Source organism: Leptidea sinapis, chromosome 12, assembly GCF_905404315.1.
Source record: "Leptidea sinapis chromosome 12, ilLepSina1.1, whole genome shotgun sequence".
NCBI lineage: Eukaryota > Metazoa > Arthropoda > Insecta > Lepidoptera > Pieridae > Leptidea > Leptidea sinapis.
In genome coordinates, this window is record NC_066276.1 from 4651580 (window position 1) to 4671999 (window position 20420).

General features: G+C 41.7%; 1 protein-coding gene across 2 annotated transcripts in view; it reads right to left on the reverse strand.

Moving 5' to 3' along the window:
* Positions 1-285: 285 nt before the first annotated feature.
* Positions 286-20420, reverse strand: part of LOC126967159 (phosphatidylinositol 4-kinase beta) — an 88313-nt gene continuing 68178 nt past the window's right edge. For both annotated transcript variants that reach the window (XM_050811616.1, XM_050811617.1), the window contains exons 3-10: positions 18960-19160; positions 17360-17599; positions 12876-13064; positions 9490-9723; positions 7528-7706; positions 5712-5823; positions 4578-4719; positions 286-3566 (exon numbers count right to left, since the gene is read on the reverse strand). In XM_050811616.1, the coding sequence (XP_050667573.1) occupies positions 3385-3566; positions 4578-4719; positions 5712-5823; positions 7528-7706; positions 9490-9723; positions 12876-13064; positions 17360-17599; positions 18960-19160 (1479 nt within the window). In that variant the 3' untranslated portion in view covers positions 286-3384. The remainder of the gene's footprint in view (positions 3567-4577; positions 4720-5711; positions 5824-7527; positions 7707-9489; positions 9724-12875; positions 13065-17359; positions 17600-18959; positions 19161-20420) is intronic.

The following is a 20420-nucleotide window of genomic DNA, read 5'->3' on the forward strand; positions in this document are numbered from 1 at the left end:
TAAATAGCAATAGCTCTGAAATTATTCATATGTTAATTTCCATCCTATCAAAATGAGCAAAAAAAAAATCTCCTTTGGAAGCAATAGTACATTACGATACAAGTGCGCAAAGTAGGTCGTTCCCGCACTAGCGAACAAGGAAAAATAGTATACTATTTTTCCTATTAAGTTGCGCAAAGTTCCGACCACTATAATTATTTTCAAACATTCCCGCACGCTCAGCTACATTGCCGCACGCTCGTATCAACGTGTGGGAAAGTGGTACTTTGCATGCGCAAATGCATGCGCAAATGCATGCGCAAAATCGAACTTTGCGCACGATAATAGGAAAAGATAATTTCGTAACTTACTACCTTCTTCTTTGATACGAAACAATTTCGCACATTACAATACTTAAAATTAGTCGAAAATCCCCCCCAAATAAACCTAGAACCACGTCACGCATGAAACAATCAGTCTTCTCAATGCGAACATTATTATATTTACACAATAATTATTATAATATTGAATGGTGTTACAACATTACTAGATATATGAAAAAATTTGTTGACTAATCTAATAAAATTGTTTATAAGATTCTATCTATAGTACATGTTTTTCAAATTAACAACTATCTAATAAAACGTAATATTAAGCTATAGTTTGACAAGATTTATGTAAAATTTAACGAAACACACACACTCAAAGCTAGTCGAGCGAGAATAATATTATGTGCATTTTTGTATAGAATTCATATAATAGAACCTTAAATACAAATTATTTCGAAGAATAGCACTTGTGCCTGAATAACTCGCAAGTTACTTTGACTACCAAACCAAGGTATAAGATACTACATTGGACGGGCCAAATAGGATATATTATTACCGTGTCTATATTGAGCATATACACGAGGCATGTAATGCTATTTTGATGTATGTATATCTACAGTACATTGTGAGATGTTATGGCACTAAAAGTTAAAAGATTTTCTATGGTAAGATGTTAAATAAATCACATTTACGTATCGAAATAATACAGATTCTTAAAAATATCAAAATTTATTGCAATATATGGTTTTGAGTCATTTTTAGATTCATTTAACTGTGATGACACTCAATAAAATAAAAATTTGAATTATTTATCGATACCATAAGTGAGACAGTGTGCTATTCAGAATTTTAATGGTTAAAGCTAAGCAACTAATTATTAATGTTAAATAATGTTCAAATTATCATCAGCAATGATGAAATACTTTTTAAATTTAATTAAATTTTCAAATTTAAACACAGCAATTAATGTTCGTTGAATCAATGTAATACACAATACAGGCCAAATATACGATCTGACGAGCGGTACAAAATCATCATCGCGGTCAGCTGCTGCTCGGTGCGCGCCACGTGGAAGCGCGCGTTACAGAATGCCGTTGGTGTAGTACTGGTAGTTGTCGTAGAGGCGCGTGGTGAGCGAGTGCAGCGCGTCCGCCACGAGCCGGTCGACGAGCGCGGTCAGCTGCTGCTCGGTGCGCGCCACGTGGAAGCGCGCGTTACAGAATGCCGTTGGTGTAGTACTGGTAGTTGTCGTAGAGGCGCGTGGTGAGCGAGTGCAGCGCGTCCGCCACGAGCCGGTCGACGAGCGCGGTCAGCTGCTGCTCGGTGCGCGCCACGTGGAAGCGCGCGTTACAGAATGCCGTTGGTGTAGTACTGGTAGTTGTCGTAGAGGCGCGTGGTGAGCGAGTGCAGCGCGTCCGCCACGAGCCGGTCGACGAGCGCGGTCAGCTGCTGCTCGGTGCGCGCCACGTGGAAGCGCGCGTTACAGAATGCCGTTGGTGTAGTACTGGTAGTTGTCGTAGAGGCGCGTGGTGAGCGAGTGCAGCGCGTCCGCCACGAGCCGGTCGACGAGCGCGGTCAGCTGCTGCTCGGTGCGCGCCACGTGGAAGCGCGCGTTACAGAATGCCGTTGGTGTAGTACTGGTAGTTGTCGTAGAGGCGCGTGGTGAGCGAGTGCAGCGCGTCCGCCACGAGCCGGTCGACGAGCGCGGTCAGCTGCTGCTCGGTGCGCGCCACGTGGAAGCGCGCGTTACAGAATGCCGTTGGTGTAGTACTGGTAGTTGTCGTAGAGGCGCGTGGTGAGCGAGTGCAGCGCGTCCGCCACGAGCCGGTCGACGAGCGCGGTCAGCTGCTGCTCGGTGCGCGCCACGTGGAAGCGCGCGTTACAGAATGCCGTTGGTGTAGTACTGGTAGTTGTCGTAGAGGCGCGTGGTGAGCGAGTGCAGCGCGTCCGCCACGAGCCGGTCGACGAGCGCGGTCAGCTGCTGCTCGGTGCGCGCCACGTGGAAGCGCGCGTTACAGAATGCCGTTGGTGTAGTACTGGTAGTTGTCGTAGAGGCGCGTGGTGAGCGAGTGCAGCGCGTCCGCCACGAGCCGGTCGACGAGCGCGGTCAGCTGCTGCTCGGTGCGCGCCACGTGGAAGCGCGCGTTACAGAATGCCGTTGGTGTAGTACTGGTAGTTGTCGTAGAGGCGCGTGGTGAGCGAGTGCAGCGCGTCCGCCACGAGCCGGTCGACGAGCGCGGTCAGCTGCTGCTCGGTGCGCGCCACGTGGAAGCGCGCGTTACAGAATGCCGTTGGTGTAGTACTGGTAGTTGTCGTAGAGGCGCGTGGTGAGCGAGTGCAGCGCGTCCGCCACGAGCCGGTCGACGAGCGCGGTCAGCTGCTGCTCGGTGCGCGCCACGTGGAAGCGCGCGTTACAGAATGCCGTTGGTGTAGTACTGGTAGTTGTCGTAGAGGCGCGTGGTGAGCGAGTGCAGCGCGTCCGCCACGAGCCGGTCGACGAGCGCGGTCAGCTGCTGCTCGGTGCGCGCCACGTGGAAGCGCGCGTTACAGAATGCCGTTGGTGTAGTACTGGTAGTTGTCGTAGAGGCGCGTGGTGAGCGAGTGCAGCGCGTCCGCCACGAGCCGGTCGACGAGCGCGGTCAGCTGCTGCTCGGTGCGCGCCACGTGGAAGCGCGCGTTACAGAATGCCGTTGGTGTAGTACTGGTAGTTGTCGTAGAGGCGCGTGGTGAGCGAGTGCAGCGCGTCCGCCACGAGCCGGTCGACGAGCGCGGTCAGCTGCTGCTCGGTGCGCGCCACGTGGAAGCGCGCGTTACAGAATGCCGTTGGTGTAGTACTGGTAGTTGTCGTAGAGGCGCGTGGTGAGCGAGTGCAGCGCGTCCGCCACGAGCCGGTCGACGAGCGCGGTCAGCTGCTGCTCGGTGCGCGCCACGTGGAAGCGCGCGTTACAGAATGCCGTTGGTGTAGTACTGGTAGTTGTCGTAGAGGCGCGTGGTGAGCGAGTGCAGCGCGTCCGCCACGAGCCGGTCGACGAGCGCGGTCAGCTGCTGCTCGGTGCGCGCCACGTGGAAGCGCGCGTTACAGAATGCCGTTGGTGTAGTACTGGTAGTTGTCGTAGAGGCGCGTGGTGAGCGAGTGCAGCGCGTCCGCCACGAGCCGGTCGACGAGCGCGGTCAGCTGCTGCTCGGTGCGCGCCACGTGGAAGCGCGCGCGGAACGACGACACAGCGCTGCTGCTGCGGATGCACGACAGACTGCCTCCTGGGACACACATCTCATATTAATACACACATTTGCAAAACCGTCCAATTGTATTTAATCTTTAAAAAACTAAATCAAAAAAGTGTGTGTGCACACAAGAAGTTATACTTCTTTGGCCTATCGAAGCAAAAATCATTAAAATGATTCATTCCTCGTGCTATTCTACGTTTTTAGAAAGAACAATATTGTATGAATCTTACAACGATGGCTTTGACAATTTATTATTAAATAATGAAAACGGCTGTATGGGCATGTACACTTTGCCTGTGAAACTAATAAAAAGCGTGTAAAAAAAAGTAAGTGTGTCAGCTCCGACGCACGACCGCAGTTTACTCCTCAAGAACGATTGTCTTTGAACAGGTACTAAACAAAATCTAGTCCAATGACGTCGGTTACAAACAGACATACAGCAGAAGCTAATAAAAGTATTAATTAAAAAAGATCGACATCATATATAAGGGTAAATAAACGCATTAATGAAAATTATTAAAGAATATATAATACTAATATCTATGGACATTCTGCACAAAAAGCATACGTAATAACCGCTGTTCCACGGCAATTGTAAATACTATGGCGAAATATCTATATACATCTAGTAAGTAAGTCTTAGGTTATTTTCGTTACGGAATTTCTGGATTCGGTCTCCACGCTCAAGGCCCGTGATAGAAGCTATGCAATAGCTTAAAATTTAGGTTTTTTTTATGAAAATACGGAACAAGACGAGCAGGAAGTTCAGCTGATGATAATTGTAACGTGCCCATTACAATGCAGTACCGTTCAGGATTTTTGAAAAGTCCAAAAATTCAGAGCGGCACTACAATTGCGCTCGTCACCTTGAGACATACGATGTTAAGGCTCATTTGTCCAGTAATTTCAGTAGCTACGGCGCCCTTCAGACCGAAACACAGTTAAGTTTACACATTACTGCTTCACGGCAGAATCCTGTGTAAATGAGCCTCCCACTAGTTAAAACATTTGGTTGGACACACCAGCTGTAAGCGGACTCACCCAAGCGCATGACTTCCACCAGATGCAGTATCTGGTCGCAGTGCTTGCGGGCCGCGATCAGTCCTCGCAGTATCAGTATCTTGAAGTACGCGAACATGTCTGACTCGACGCCGTCCATCACGTCCACGAACTCTTGCGTCAGCTGAAATTGTTATTATATTATACTACTCCTCTAATTTTATTTGTCATTAATACAGCCACGATCAGGAATTTTTTTATGACAATAATTATGATGATGATGGTAATTGATATGCCTTGCCCATTGCAATGCAGAGCCGCTCAGGATTCTTGAAAAACCCAAAAATTCTGAGCGGCACTTCAATTGCGCTCGTCTCCTTGAGACATAAGACGTTAAGTCTCATTTGCCCAGTAATTTCACTACCTACGGCGCGCTTCAGACCAAAACACAATAATGTTTACACATTACTGCTTCACCGCAGAAATAGGCGCAGTTGTGGTACCCATAATCTAGCCGGCATTCTATGCAAAGGAGCCTCCCGCTGGTAATATAAGTACATACTTTATTGAGTCTGAATAAATCTATACTCTATGGCCTAAATAAGTACAGTTTACCGTACTATAATGTCACCAAAAACGCACAGTCATTTGGTACCACAGACAACTAAATCTACCTCAGGTATGGTAGGTACATAGAAATATTGGTTAATACATATTACATAATATATACAGGCATAGTATTTTCATGTTCAAATCATTAGACTTATCATTTTAATGTGAACTTAAGAAAAAAAACTTGGTAATAAAATTTACCAAGATGCTGCTAGGTATATTTTGCAATTTTCAATGTTCCCGCGTTGGCTGTATACCTTTGCAATTCCTTGAAGAAAAAATGATACAACTCACCAGAGATAAGTATGTATACAATACATTTCCCGTCCATTTAAGCGGCAGCTCGAAAACTTGTGATATTTGTTTGTTTTATTTAAAATTACTTAGTCGTAGAAAAAATATTGTATGTGACACATCGCAACCCACGCCACTCGTGTTTGTTGACCCTCATTAAACAGCTGTTGCATAAAATACCATAATAGTCACTAGCAGTGCGACTCTTTTGGTTTTATATATTAATTAGTCACTGTTACATCAACAAACTGATAAATATATTAAACTTACTTTAAATGGTGAACTTTCAAATCCTAAATTCTTCGGTGATATGGAAAATATAAAACCAAAGTCGATATGAATTATGTGGCCTTCGCTGTCCAATAAAATGTTTCCGTTGTGTCTGAAATAAAAAATACCGCATATATATAACAACGAAATTTAAAGATGCAATAACATTTATCGAATTAACAACATTGAATAAATTCTGTTAAAATAATAATTATTTTCTAGTTGATTACAGAACAGAGAACAGTTTTATTACCTATATTAATTAACGCCTTGACACTTGACAATAACTATAATTAATTTATAGAAACTAGTTTTGCCCGCGACATCGTCCGCGTTAAATTTCGTATCGCGGCGTCTCGGTAAACTTATTACAAAATTTCTTAATAAATTATACTCTAATCCTTTTCTGTTCTCTGACTGAATGATGCTCGGTATTCACATTCACATATTGTTAATTAAGATTCCATGGAGGATTAGGAACATACAATATTTTATTTCTTTGAATGGAAGTGATATTAGATAGGACATATGATTAATAAGAATGATGCTTTCTAGGTTAGGGAGCACCCCTTAACAAATGATTATCCTAATATATTTTAAGTTCTGTTAATATTTATCTTAATACTGTTTGTTTCCTATACATAAAAAAATAAAATAAAGATTTGTCTTATTTAAACATCTAAGGCATCTCACCTAATACCGTTGACCAATACAACTATAAACAAAAGACTAGTGTCAATCAAGGACCCTACAACACATAATAGTTAAAACAAGTGGAAATGCCCTTAAACTTTCCTGTCCTTAAACTAGTTCTAATACAACTCTTGTTTGTAGATTTTACATTGAATCTCAAAATGAATAAAGATATTTCTTAACAAACATTCTAGGGCTAAAAAGGTCGGCCCCTCAACGCTAGAGAATGCTTTAAGTAAATTCCTATATTAACCACTCTAATAGTTTTGAAATAGTTGTTACATATTCGAACCCAACTGTTGTCACTTGCTCAAGTAGTAAACAATTAATGGCTATAAGACAACTATTATATGACGGTAACGAAATTAATCTGCGATAATAAGAATTTTTGAGATATTCTACTATTTCCACTTTTTGATGGCAATGAGCGCTGTAATCAAATAACCCCAATTTAGTTTACGTGATGCCTTTGAAATAGTACATACGCATGCAACCACAATAGTAGTAATTATTTATCGATCGAATCGTCGTATTAGTATTTTAGAGTAGCCAATAGCTAAAGGGATGTAAATTCATGACTTTGACCGAGTGTTTTTCCAATATGTTGTTATTGTCATTTCCTATGGTAGATAAATATTTTTTTCTATTCTATTCGCGTCTTAGTCGATTTGTATTTTCTATTCCGTAGATATACCAGCGATGTCGCGGTCATTTGAGGTGAGACAGTGGCTTTCTCTTGGGTCATATTTGTCGTAGGTACAATGGAAGATGGGGCAAAAAGTTGTTGGAGTGGAGAACACGAAAGGGGTTCAGGAATGTTGGGAGACAGCCAGCAAGATGGACGGACGATTTGGTGCGAGAGGCTGGGAAGCGGACTGGATGCGGATAACTCAGGACCGCACAAAATGGTCTGAAATGGAAGAGACCTTTACTCAGTATTGGTAGTAATTATTGGGGAAATGAGACTTAACATTTTATGTCTCAAGGTGTCACCTAGCGCAGTTGCAGTGTCGCTTATTGGGGTTTTTCAAGAATCCTGAGCGGCACTGCATTGTAATGGGCCGGGCGTATAAATTACCATCAGCTGAACGTCCTGCTCGTCTGGTCCGCGTGGTGCGCGTACCTGTCCTTGAGCTGCAGCAGGTAGCTGACGAGCGCGTAGGCGGCCGCTGACTCCACGAAGTTCCTCTGCGCGCGCAGGAACGGCTCGCTGGTGGGCGGCCCGTGCTCCAGCGAGAGCCACGCGCGCAGGGACGCGCCCGACTGCTTCTTGATCTGGTGCAGCGATACGGTGTTCAGCACCTGCCCCAGAAACGGTGGAAGACATTACTTTTTTTTATTTTTTATATTGACACACTTTTTTTTACACAAATTATACTGCCCCAAATTAGGCATATAGCCTGTGTTACATACATATATAACATAAATATACTATTCAAAACAAAATAAGGACCACCACGTTTGTAAGGTATTTTCATGAATTCTTGAGGTTTTAAAATTGATTAATGATTCAATTGGATAAGTTAATTGATTTTTATTGTACACATCGTAAAATAATGATGCAAACAATAAAAAAATTTAAATTTTCTCAATTTTTTCAAAAAATTTGCAATTTTGCAAAAATGATTAGTGAGGAAAAAAATTTTGGAAATAAAAATATATAATGTTGGTTGATTTGTGACTTTCCTCAATATCTAGTATACCCTCCTCGTTTTCTATTGCACTCTTGAAGCCTAGAAGGTACGCTCTTCACCAGGTGTACCACTGTTTCTTGAGGAATTTGTTCCAAGCTTGATTTCAGAATGTTTATTAACTATCTTTCACTGTGCGCGGGTTGGTTTGTGCTTCAAACACTGCGTTTGAGTAAATACCATATGTGTTCAATGGGATTGAGATCCGGACTGTTTGCAGGCCAGGGCAACACCTGTATACCAGACTCTTCGAGGGCTTCTCTGGTGACCCTAGCTGTATGAGCGCGAACATTATCGTGCATCAGATGGAATCTTCCGCCAATTCCCTGTGCTTATGAGACCACATGGAGTTTTATGACTTCCTCGATGTAACGTTGAGCTGTTATTGTGCGTTCGTTTAGAATTACCAGCCCGGTTCTGCCCGACACAGAAATTCCTACCCATACCATAACATTGGGGACCCCAAATCTGTCACTTTCATGGATACAAACATCCGAAAATCGCTTACCATCACGCCTCCAAACCCTAATGCGACGGTCATCACTAAAAAGACTGCACTCATCCGTAAACAATACTGTCCTCCAAACATTCATATGTCATGCCAGATGCTGCCTTGCGAACGATAATCGGTTTGCACGATGAGCACTTGTTAATGGTATCCGCACTACGCGCCTCCTCGAGAACTGCTGGTCTTCGTGCAAGCGATTTCTAATGGTTTGATCACTAACACGTGTACCAATCGCCTGACGCAAACGTTTTTGTAAGGAGCGGGCTGTGATGCAGCGTTTTCTGCGCGTAGTCAATCGCACGTGGCGGTCCTTCTGTGCGATAGTTGCTCGAACTATGCCAAATCCCCGTTTCCTGGTTAGACTCCCAGTCTCTTGAAAATGATTCTAAGCATTTTGGATCGCTCGCCGGGAAAAACCCAGCTGGAACGCGACAGAACGCTGCGCATGGCCTTCTTGAGGCAATGTTACGGCCCTAGTTACGGTTAGCAAGTCCATATGACGTCGAATTCTCGGCATAACTTTCTTAAAATGTTTATTCAGCCACTAGTTAAACAAAACTTACAGTGTTCTTGGCAGAAACGTCAATTTCACTGAGTTGAAATCTGTCTTAAAATCGGGTATAATCAAGTACTTCCTATAAATTTTCAAAAACTACCCACTTTAAACAATTATGTAGGTGGAATACTCAAAAAAATGTGTGTAAGCAAAGAAGGTAACACCACAATAAATAATCAGCTTCTTGAGTATGCATAATAAAAGATAAATTATCGCTAGATAGCTAAAGTTCAGAAAAATCAAGTGGCCCTTATTTTGTTTTGACTAGTATACATATAACATCATATAAATGCTTGCACCCAGTCTGTACAGGCGACGCAGGCGACGTACCGGCTGGATGAGGCCGCAGTCCCGGTCCAGACACAGTATCTCGTAGGGCTCCAGCCGCAGCGGCACCCGCTCCAGGGTCCACACGGCCTGCAGCCGCCGCAGCAGCTGCGCCGCCAACATCTCGTGGCGCAGGTCGTCGCCCACCTTCACGATGCACCCCAGCAGCCGCCAGCCGCTCAGCGAGCCGTACGGGGACGACGACCGCATCCGGGACATCTTGCTCTCCCACGACTCCTGTAAATATTGATTCACCACTCTAGTTTACTTAATTATGCGAGTCTATACTTTTGTTGGTGTTGAGTGATCACCGCCGCCCACATTCTCTTGCAACACCGGAGGGATCACAGGAGCGTTGCCGGCCTTTAAGGAAAGTGTCCGCGCTTTTTTTGAAGGTACCCTTATCGCATCCGCCCGGAAACACTGCCCAAGGAAATTCATTCCACAGCTTTGTAGTACGTGGAAGAAAGCTCCTTGAAAACCGCACTGTGGAGAACCACATCCAGATAGTAGGGATGATATCTTAAGTTGTGGCGAAGGTGGAATTCGGCGACAGGAATCAGGCGAAAGAGCTCTTCGTAACACTCCCTATAATAAATGCAGTAGCACGACACACAATTAAGCCTCTACGCAACGCCAAGTGATCCAGCCGTTCACAGAGCACTGGGTCCCCGACAATTCGAGCTGCTCTGCGCTGCAAACGGTCAAATGGATCGAGCTGATACTAGGGTGCACCGGACTGTATAAGACACGATGATTGTGTCGGATAATTCATGTTAATCATAATAATTGTTTACCAAGGGCTGTTGACAACAATTCCATGTGCTATTCCATAGAAACAAACGGTCACATTCATAAATTGATTACATAAACAGGATATTTAATCCCTTAACCTAAAGTTCCCTTGTTTGTAAAACAGCTAATTAGTAAGGTACAACTTACAATGTTATTCTAAATTTGGTTACAACTTTTCAAATGCATGGTTACTGCTTTTTTAAATGAAGCCAATGACTTAAACATGAAAAGGTCTAAATTGCAAAGTTCAGTATCCATATAATTAAACACTCTGTTGATAAAACAATTTTTAATATAAACGACCCTGCTATGCGGAATACTGAATAACGGTTTATTAATTATAATAATATAATAATTGCTCACTGAATAAAAATTATTCGCAAGGGCTGTTAATGACAATAATTAGATGAGTTCAGATTTCATCATTTAAATCAGTGGTTCCTAAACAATGATCCAGGGACCACCAGTGGTCCGCGGACCGCGAACCAATTTCAATACGTGTACATTGTGAAGAATTATTGATTTCACGAGAACTGGAAACAACTTCAAAAGGTATCGATGTCATGAACACGATATCGGAATATTTTCAGAAACATAACATTAGCTTGGAGAAACTCGTTGGTTTCACTTGTTGGGATCACGCTCTGGTCTGGCAACGTTAGTACAACAGAAAAATCTTAAGGCAACAAAAATACATTGTACCAACCACCGTCAGGCGATTGGTTTGAAGACTCTTCCTGGATGCCTTAAGAATACAATGCAATTTTTTAAATTCTATTTTCTGATTAAAGTTTATTCTCGGATTGATTCCGTGGTTCCTGCTAACAATAAAAATATCTACATGTGGACACTGGGGAAGAAAAGGTTTTTTTTTAATGAAAATAAGGGACGAGACGAGCAGGACGTTCAGCTGATGGTAATTAATACGCCATGCCCATCACAATGCAGTACCGCTCAGGATTTTTGAAAAACCCAAAAATTCTAAGCGGCACTACAGTTGCGCTTGAGACATATAAGATGTTAAGTCTCATTTGCCCAGTAATTTCACTAGCTACGACGCCCTTCAGACCGAAGCACAGTAATGTTTACACATTGATACTTCACGGCAGAAACAGGCGCCGTTGTGGTGCCGGCATCCTGTGCAAAGGAGCCACTGGTAAGGTTGAGCCACTGATTTAAATAAATAAATAATTAAATCACGGACTAGTAAAAAAAATAAGTACTCCGTGTCACCTTACATAACATTGAAACACCAAAACAAGCGAATTAACTTGTAAATACATAGCCCTACGCACACACTTACACTACTAAAGGCCATAGGTGGCCATTATGAGAATTGTCATCGTCTGTGATAGACCAGTTTGCGTCTTAATAAAATATTTTAAAAATGCCGTCGTTGTTAATTTACTTGCACTTAAATTAAATTAAATGCACTTACATTTTTAAACGTGTATTCTTCATCAAACAAGACCAACAAGAGAGTAGCCATAGATAACCCCAAGTCAGTATAGAACATAGGTACCATAAACAAATGTTTATGAAGCATTCTATAAACATCCCCTTTCATCAGTTACAGTTACACACTGAGATTACAAATTAAGTTTTTCAGGCACTTTAATTGCCCTGCCACTTCTAGTAATGTAATTGTGATTACCACTTTGGTTCCTGGACATTTCAATGTTACTGTAAGTGTCAGTGCAGTTTGATAAGTCCTCCGATACACTATCATTATCAGATAATTGATCATTTAAATTTTCACCTTTAATTTTGAACTTTGGTAAATCATTTATGAATTTTCTATTTACAGTATACATTTCCTTTCTGATCTTCCATCAAATATGAGCGTGGTCGGTTCATATTTCTTATTACTTTACCAGGAATTCATGTTCACCACTCAGATTTGATAGAGATTTTCTAACAGAATCACAATGCTTATTAAACACATCATAATTAACATTTACTATCTTGGGTTTAAGACACTTTTTGGTACAGGTATTAATGAATTCAAATTCCTTGAGTATAGCATTTGTGCCGGTGATGGCAAGTATGGCTTGGGAGTATTTCTGTAATTAAGCAAACCAAGGTATATGTCAGAAATATCTTCCTTACATTTTTTTAAATTCTTTTGAAAATCTTAACACCATTTTCACTTTGTCCATTAGCTTGAGAATGTTTGACACTTGTTGTAATATGAGTAAATTGATAAAGCATCAGCAACACTTCTGAATCTATCTGAAGTAAACTGTGTCCCACAATCTGTTACTACAAAAGCTGGAATGCCATGCCTGGCAAATATTGATTTACAGTGATTAATGACACAGTCACTGGTTAAATTATCTAACAATCCGTCCGTAGTGAAAAAGTGTAAAAACGATGTCTCAATAAAATATTTTAAAAATGACGTCGTCCGTTGTGAAAATTTGTAAAGGCGATACTATATGAGTATTTGTGGCTATATATGATTATTTAAGGTTGAAAAAATTGTGTAACTAGTAACCGCACACACACTAGCGTTACGATGCTTCACTTGCTAATATCAGGGCGCGGAGTCCTTCTTTTTTTATTCGTCCATGAATCAAATGTGTGTGTTGTACCTTGAGCGCGGTGGCGGACGGGTCAGCGGGGTCGTGGCGGAAGGCGTTGGGCGCCGTGGCGTCGGCCAGGCGGCGCCGCACCTCGCCCGCCACCACCGCCACGGACTCGGGGGAGCCCGACCCCGCCGACAACGACTGGCCCGACACCGCTGACACCGCCGACGACAGCGACACTCCCGAAGCCGACACCTGCAATACAATGCCCACTCTTAACCCGCCGGTTCACACACGGTGTTTTGCTATGAATATCGTCAGTTAAATTTCCGTGGATATACACGGTGGTGTTGTATAGCTCACTGGGGAAGCTTGTTGAAATACCCAGCGGCACCACGACACGGTGCCCCGTCATTATACGTCCGGCACGCTATGATGGCCGTTTTGACGTTTGTCCACTCATGAAGTTTCGTATTAATTAATAATTACATTAAGGGAGCAAATTACTGTTCTTTATTGTCAATAGTGACGTGCAGTTAGCCATAAAAATCCTACGAACATTTATTTTTTATTTTTATAAGATTCTAATTATTGGTATACTTATTTACCACAAAACACGGCATTTGTTTTGACCTGGCTTTGGACTTCGGATATTGATACTGCATTACTGTTGACCCTTGCTCGTTAATTTGGACTCTGATTACGCCTTTTGTTGTGGATTTCGTCGATATGGCCAAACGTACGCAGAGAACTGTTCTAAACAGTCAGACACGTGAGTTCGTTATACGCCTTTGTAACTATTTCAATCATGAATCTCAAAATGGAAGGCCAATTTCACCTATAACGTCAGTGGTTGAACGCGTAGCTGATGCGCCTAATATTAGACAACGAACTGTTAGACGAATAACTAAAGAAAAATATGGCGAGACTGGCACGAAAGAAAATAAACTTCACACACCAAAAAAGAGGAAAACGAGCAAAACCAGTCGTAGGCATCGATAGCTTTGATGTCGATGCCATCCGAAGATGTGTACGGCTACTATTTACGGAAGGAGTATCCAACAAGAAAAAGTTCTTGTTTTTTATTATTTATTATTCTTTCTTCGGTGGGGAGAGTTCTTTAACGAAGATTTTGAAGACCGTTGGATTTCGATACAAACAATGTAACTAACGCAAAATATAGATGGAAAGATTAGATATCGTGATAGCAAGATATAGTTTTCTACAGCAAGTGAAAGAAATTGAAAATTGGCAAAATGTTATGTTTTTGGATGAAACATGGCTTAATGGTAACCATACTGTGAACCGTTCTTGGACCGATGACACTGCAGCATCTACGTCCAAAGTTCCTATTGGAAAAGGATCGCGACTTATAATTTGTCACACCGAAACCATCAACGGGTTTGTCGAAGGTTCTCATAGCTTTTGCGTCAAAAACTATCATGAAAAAATGAATGCATAAAAGTTTACTGAACATGCTTAATATTCCTTGGCATGTGAACAACAAGCTGATGTACACAGACATAAAACTGGAAACCATTAAGCAAGAAAGAGAAAAGTACAGTAAGAGCTACCAGTTTAGACTTAACAGGCATAGAAACAAACTTGCTTTTCAACTTCAGGGTCCTGATAGCCTTAAATTCACCAGGCTGAAGCGCCACTGCATTCAGGGACTAGCAGCAAGATTTGTGGACAAGAATTGAGAGACTTCTCACCGGAAAAGCCTCTCCTAAACACAACGCCAAAGTACAATCATTTTCAGACAGCTTAATGGATCATTGTTGAAAGACAGATTGCCAAGACGCAGAATACAAATAGAAAAAAAAAAGTTTACTGAATGGTTTACCTCAATGTTGTGTAGCCTCCCTGAACCATGTATTATAATTATGGACAACGCCCCATACCACTCGATGCAAATTGAAAAGCCACCTGCCCAATCCCAAAAGAAGGCTGACATCGTCGCATGGCTTCAAAAAAATGGCGTAGATGTAAACATAAATATGTTAAAAGCGGAATTAGTACATCTTTTAAAAGAAAACAAAGCAGCCAAAATCCGATACGTCATTGACGAAATAGCATTAGAACATGGGCACAGAGATATATGGTTACCGCCTCACCATTGTAAATATAATGCAATTGAGTTGATGTAGGCTCAAATTAAGGGATATGCTGCAAGACGCAATACAGAACCCCCATTTACCACAACAAAAATGCTAAAAATATTAGAAGAAGCTTGTGAACATGTGACTAAAGGAGACTGGGAAAAGGTTGTGAATAGAACTGTTAAATTAATAAGGGAAGATTATGAAAGAGATGTGAAAATAGATAATATTTTAAAAAACGAACTTATAATTAATGTAGGTGATATAGCAGTGACGATAGTGAAAATAGCAGTATGGACGAATCTGATTAAATCTGGCCTTTTGATACACCTTTTTTTGGTCTCTTTTTGTATTCATATGTTTCTTATGTGCATATAAAGTATGTATATTCATTTTCATTCCAATATTCAGTTCGTTCAATATTAAGTGAACATTTATATTTTTGTTTTATTAAACCTTTTTAATCAGGTACTACTTGCAACAAAAACAAATAGATTTGATTATATTTTTTTCGAAAATAAATTGACATTTCACATCACTATTATAATATGTCAAAACAGCCATCATAGGGTGCCGCTAGTATAGTGTTGTATCGCTGTCTATGCGAGCGTATCGACAGATTGTAAACGCAAATTTTTTTTTGAAGTGATACTTATTTAGGCGCGTTATGAAAAAATTATGAGAGTGAAATTTTAAGATGCGCGCGTATCACTGTAGCACAAAAGTAACAGAGTAAAGTTGGTTCCTAAAATTTTCTGACGTTTGCGACATTCGTTATTTTTTTTTCTTCCTCCATTCTCAGGACAGGCAATGGGTTCACGCCCATACAGGCGTATTCGTTATTTAATAATTAATCGTCAAAGCCATCTTTGCAAGATTTTTGCTTTGTTACGCCAAAGAAGTATAGCTTCTTGCGTGCATACATAAGTACCTACACACACACACTTTTTTAAACGGTGGCTTTGCCGTGCCGTGTACAAGAGGCCTTACTCTGTCAACCGATAATAGGGCGGGCATAGGCACCTATGCAATCAAAATAATAGATAATAATAATAATATTATGTTGCGAGGGCGCACATCCTGGGTGTGATAGGATCCTTTTTTTAAACCTACGTGCAAGTGACAGACGCTACCTGTCTTCTTTTCTTGTTCTGTTCTTTTTATTAATCATGCTCAGTGATTAAACTATGGTTCGATTACGATCACTGGTGTCTCTGAACTCACAAAGACAAGTTATAATTATACTTAATACAACTAATCATGTCATTTATTATTATATATTATAACTAGTGGGATCCGACAAACGTTGTCCTGTACACACGTCTTAAATTTGAAAAATCGGTACAGCCGTTAGGAAGATTTCACTAACATACACATGAGTAGGAGAATTATATTATATGGACGGAATTGAGAATGTAAACCAATCTCAAATTCACTGGAACACACAAAAATCTCATCAAAATCGGTCCAGCGGTTCAGAAAGTAGTTCAATTAGTTATATAAACCATCCTTGAATCCACCTGAAGTTTCATTAGAATCGGTCGAGCCGTCTAGAAGTAGTTCAGTGACATATACACGCATACAAGAAATATATATATAAAGATAAATATAATCGTAGTATTTAATTTCCAAGCGAAACCATTAAATTTACTTGGCATCAATCACTGCTTTAATCCTCAAGTTTCACACTGTCTCTAGTAACAAAGTAAGGAATCAATTTGACAAAAACGATATTTTTAATCTATAATTTATTGTAGGCGTTAATCAATAAAGATTTATATAAAATAATATATTTGGTATCAACTATTTTTAAAGTATATAAGAGTAGTTAAGACTTTAATTCATGGATAACTTTGGTGCCAAAAATGGCGACCCAATAAAAAAACGAGTAGATCGCAGTGTGCGTAAAATAGTTTATCAATATATTATTAGTCCACAGCAGTTACGAACTGAGTACGATCCAAGACAAATCTTAGTATCGGTCATCTAAAGTAGCTATTTCTGTAAAATGTGTAATTAAGTGAAGCTGCTGTAGGTACAATTAATGTTAATTATGTCGCAAAATGTGAATTTATAACTTGAACTTAATTAGGTCTAATTTTAATTTGAAATTATTAAGATTGATCGTTATGTAGATCAAATTACCTTTAATTCGTTTACAGGAAATACCTACATACAGAAAGATTTAAGAAGCTTTAGTCCCGTTCAATTGTGGCATTATAAACCTCCATAAACGTCTAGTGTTAAATCCGATTGACAATATTTTGAAGCCTTAGCCCTATTTCATTCTGGCATTATAAATATTAAGAAACTTTTTGTTTTCAGACCAATGGATATTTGGATGTTTATACGCCTCTTATGCTTACTTAAAAATGTCGCCGTGTGTCATACGTCACCAATCTAACAATGGTGGATCTAGTTTGCACTGCGCACCAAGTGAAGATGTACCTGCGAGACGCAGTCGGGCGGCGTGGGGCGCGCCGTGAAGTCGTCGTCGTCGTGGCTCCAGCAGTCGGCGGCCAGGTCGGCCAGGTAGGGCGCGGGCCACGCGGGCGCCAGGTTCTCCTCGCTGCGCGCGAGCCGCACGGGCGGCAGGTGCGGCGCGAGCGGCGCGGGCGGCAGCAGCCGCGGCGGCAGCGGCTCGCGGTGCTCTGTCTCCAGCACCTCCACGTACATGATGAACGGCGCCTGCGACCACGACCGGCACATCACACACACATGCACATCATATCGGCTGGATCACCGGCCGGATAGTAACCTTACACAAATAAAATTTGTAAACACGCGTCCCGTGCGAGCGCTCTTCCAACTGAGCTAACCGTATCGTTGATAAAATCTTGGATGCTTTGTTCAACTGTCAAATTCTGGCTTCATCTACCTACAGGATCTACATTACAGTTGAGCACCTGCTCATACGTTTACATTTTAGTCTTTGGACAGGAAGCCGGCTAGGTTATGGGTTTCACAACGGCGCCTATTTCTGCCGTGAAGCAGTAATGTGTAAGCATTAATGTGTTGCGTTCTTAAGGGCCCCGTAGCTAGTAAAATTACTGGGCAAATAAGACTTAACATCTTATGTCTCAAAGTGATGAGCGTAAAAATTGTATTGCCGGTCAGAATTTTTGTGTTTTTTGAGAGTCCTGAGCGGCACAACATTGCAGTGGGCAGAGCGTTTCAATTATCATAAGTTGAATGTCCTGCCCGTCTCGACTCTTACTGTCAAAAAAGAAAAACATCACAAACTTCACCTTAATCATATCGGGCGGGTCACCGGTAGGTTTACGCACTTTCTTTGAAGGTACCCATATCGTATTTTGCCAGAAACACCGCACAAGGAAGTTCATTTGACATCTTTGTAGTAAGTGGAAGAAAGCTCCTTGAAAACCGCACTGTGGAGGACCGCCACACATCCAGATGGTAGGTGTACGTTAATTGCTGATTTTATTATGAATCATGAGGGTAGTTGTATGTGCTCCACTATCCGATGACACAAGTCCCGCTTGGGTTGACAAACGGACAGAGACAATTGAGCTTTGCTCGGGCGTGGTCGATAGCACTACATATGTAAACCGTGTTTACCCTGAGTGATAACCAGTGGTCATCAAGTCTAGTATTGATATTCAATACTAGTGTCTACATATAAACTTTGCAAGCTTGCGATCGCCAGTGACGTTCACCTGGAACACCAGAGTCGGGACCGTTGGACCTGCTGCGCCGCCACTTGAGTGACGTGGGAGTGTTCAAAGGTTAGTGGATTGCATTTTACTTTTTTTATCATGATTCTTGGTTGATTGCAAGTGCCTACATAAATTCATTTATTTAACTAGCCAAAACCGGCGACTATAAGAAACCTTAATGCAGTCCCAGATATTATTCCTGAGCCCGAATAGTAAGGGATGATTTCCTAACTTGTGGCGTGTCAGTTGTTAGCTCAGTTGGAAGTCGCGGGTTCGAAGACCGCTTTGTTTATAAAATGTTGTTTTCGAAATTTATTGTTGAATTAATACCAGAAGTGAGGGCTAACGTAACAAGTTGTTTAGATAATGACCTTGTCCTTGCTGTTGAGCAGGGCGGCGGCGTGCGGCAAGATCCTCAATACGTGGTGTGGCTTCCTGTGCAGCGGCAGCCACACTCGCGCCGGCAGGTTGAGGTCCAGCGCTGCCAACTCGGCCCGCAGCAGTTCGATGCGCCGCTCCTTGTCAGGCACGCTAGTCAGCCGCCGCCCGATGCTCGTGATGGCATTGAGGAACTGGAAGGAATCAGGTTTTTTTTAACGAAAATAAGGGACGAGACGAGCAGGACGTTCAGCTGATGGTTATTGATACGCCATACCCATTACAATGAAAATTCTGAGCGGCACTACAATTACGCTCGTCACCTTGAAACATAAGATGTTAAGTCTCATTTGCCCAATAATTTCACTAGCTACGGCACCCTCCAGACCGAAACACAGTAATGTTAAATTTAGTTAAATAACACATTACTGCTTCACGGCAGATATAGGCACCGTTATGGTACCCTTAATCTAGCCGGCTTCCTGTGCAAAGAAGCCTCCCACTGGTAATCATCACATATTTCAGTCTTTGGAATCCCACCATAATTGTGTTGATTCCGTTACTTTGTACAAAATTGCACTATGTTGACGTCCCCTTACTACTAAATACGTTTCTAAAGAGCATGTTGGGAACATTTTCTTCATGCCCTACCTCTGATTGGGGCAAGTGGTCCATCTGACTGAGAAAAAAAACCAGCCCCTCTATAGGATATCTGCAATACCGGAGGTGGAGAGATGCGTTATTTTTAGTGAACTTTTTAAGCTTGAAAGTCCAAATGTCTTTATCAATTCCGAAATAAGGCAGCTGCCATATTATACTACAAAGTGTATGTTTAAGGCAAAACTGTTTATTCAAATGGCTCGGTTGCGTCTAATAAATGACTTAAATTATTGGAGCTGTCACAAGATAAAAATAATTTACAACACTATTGATAACAATAGTCAAAATACGTATCTTATAATAATTCTCCTTATCTATAAAAATAAATTATAATATTTATTATTTGAAATGTAGATGCTGAGACAAAGTTCATTGCGTCGATTCTAATAGGTGTTCGTAGCATCAAACCTTTTTTTTTAATGAAAATAAGGGACTAGACGAGCAGGACGTTGAGTTGATGGTAAGTGGTACGATCTGCCCATTACAATGCCGTACCGCTCAGGAGGTCTATTACCTAACTGGAAAGCCCAAGTTTCGGTTCGAAACGAAAGAACGACGAATTTCGAGTTAAATCCTGTTACCAAAGTACTTCGGAATCGAATATTGCGGATGGATTTCGTTTCGGAACCATACACATAACCATAAAAAGTGAAGTAATGTCAAACAATGAAAATGTAAATTTCTAGCATAAAGTTAGAACTGAGCATAAACCAAGAATATGTAAAATGTTTTCAAATACACATTTTGTTCAGACATATAACGTTTCCCGCGTTTATTTGCAAGGCTGCTTGTCA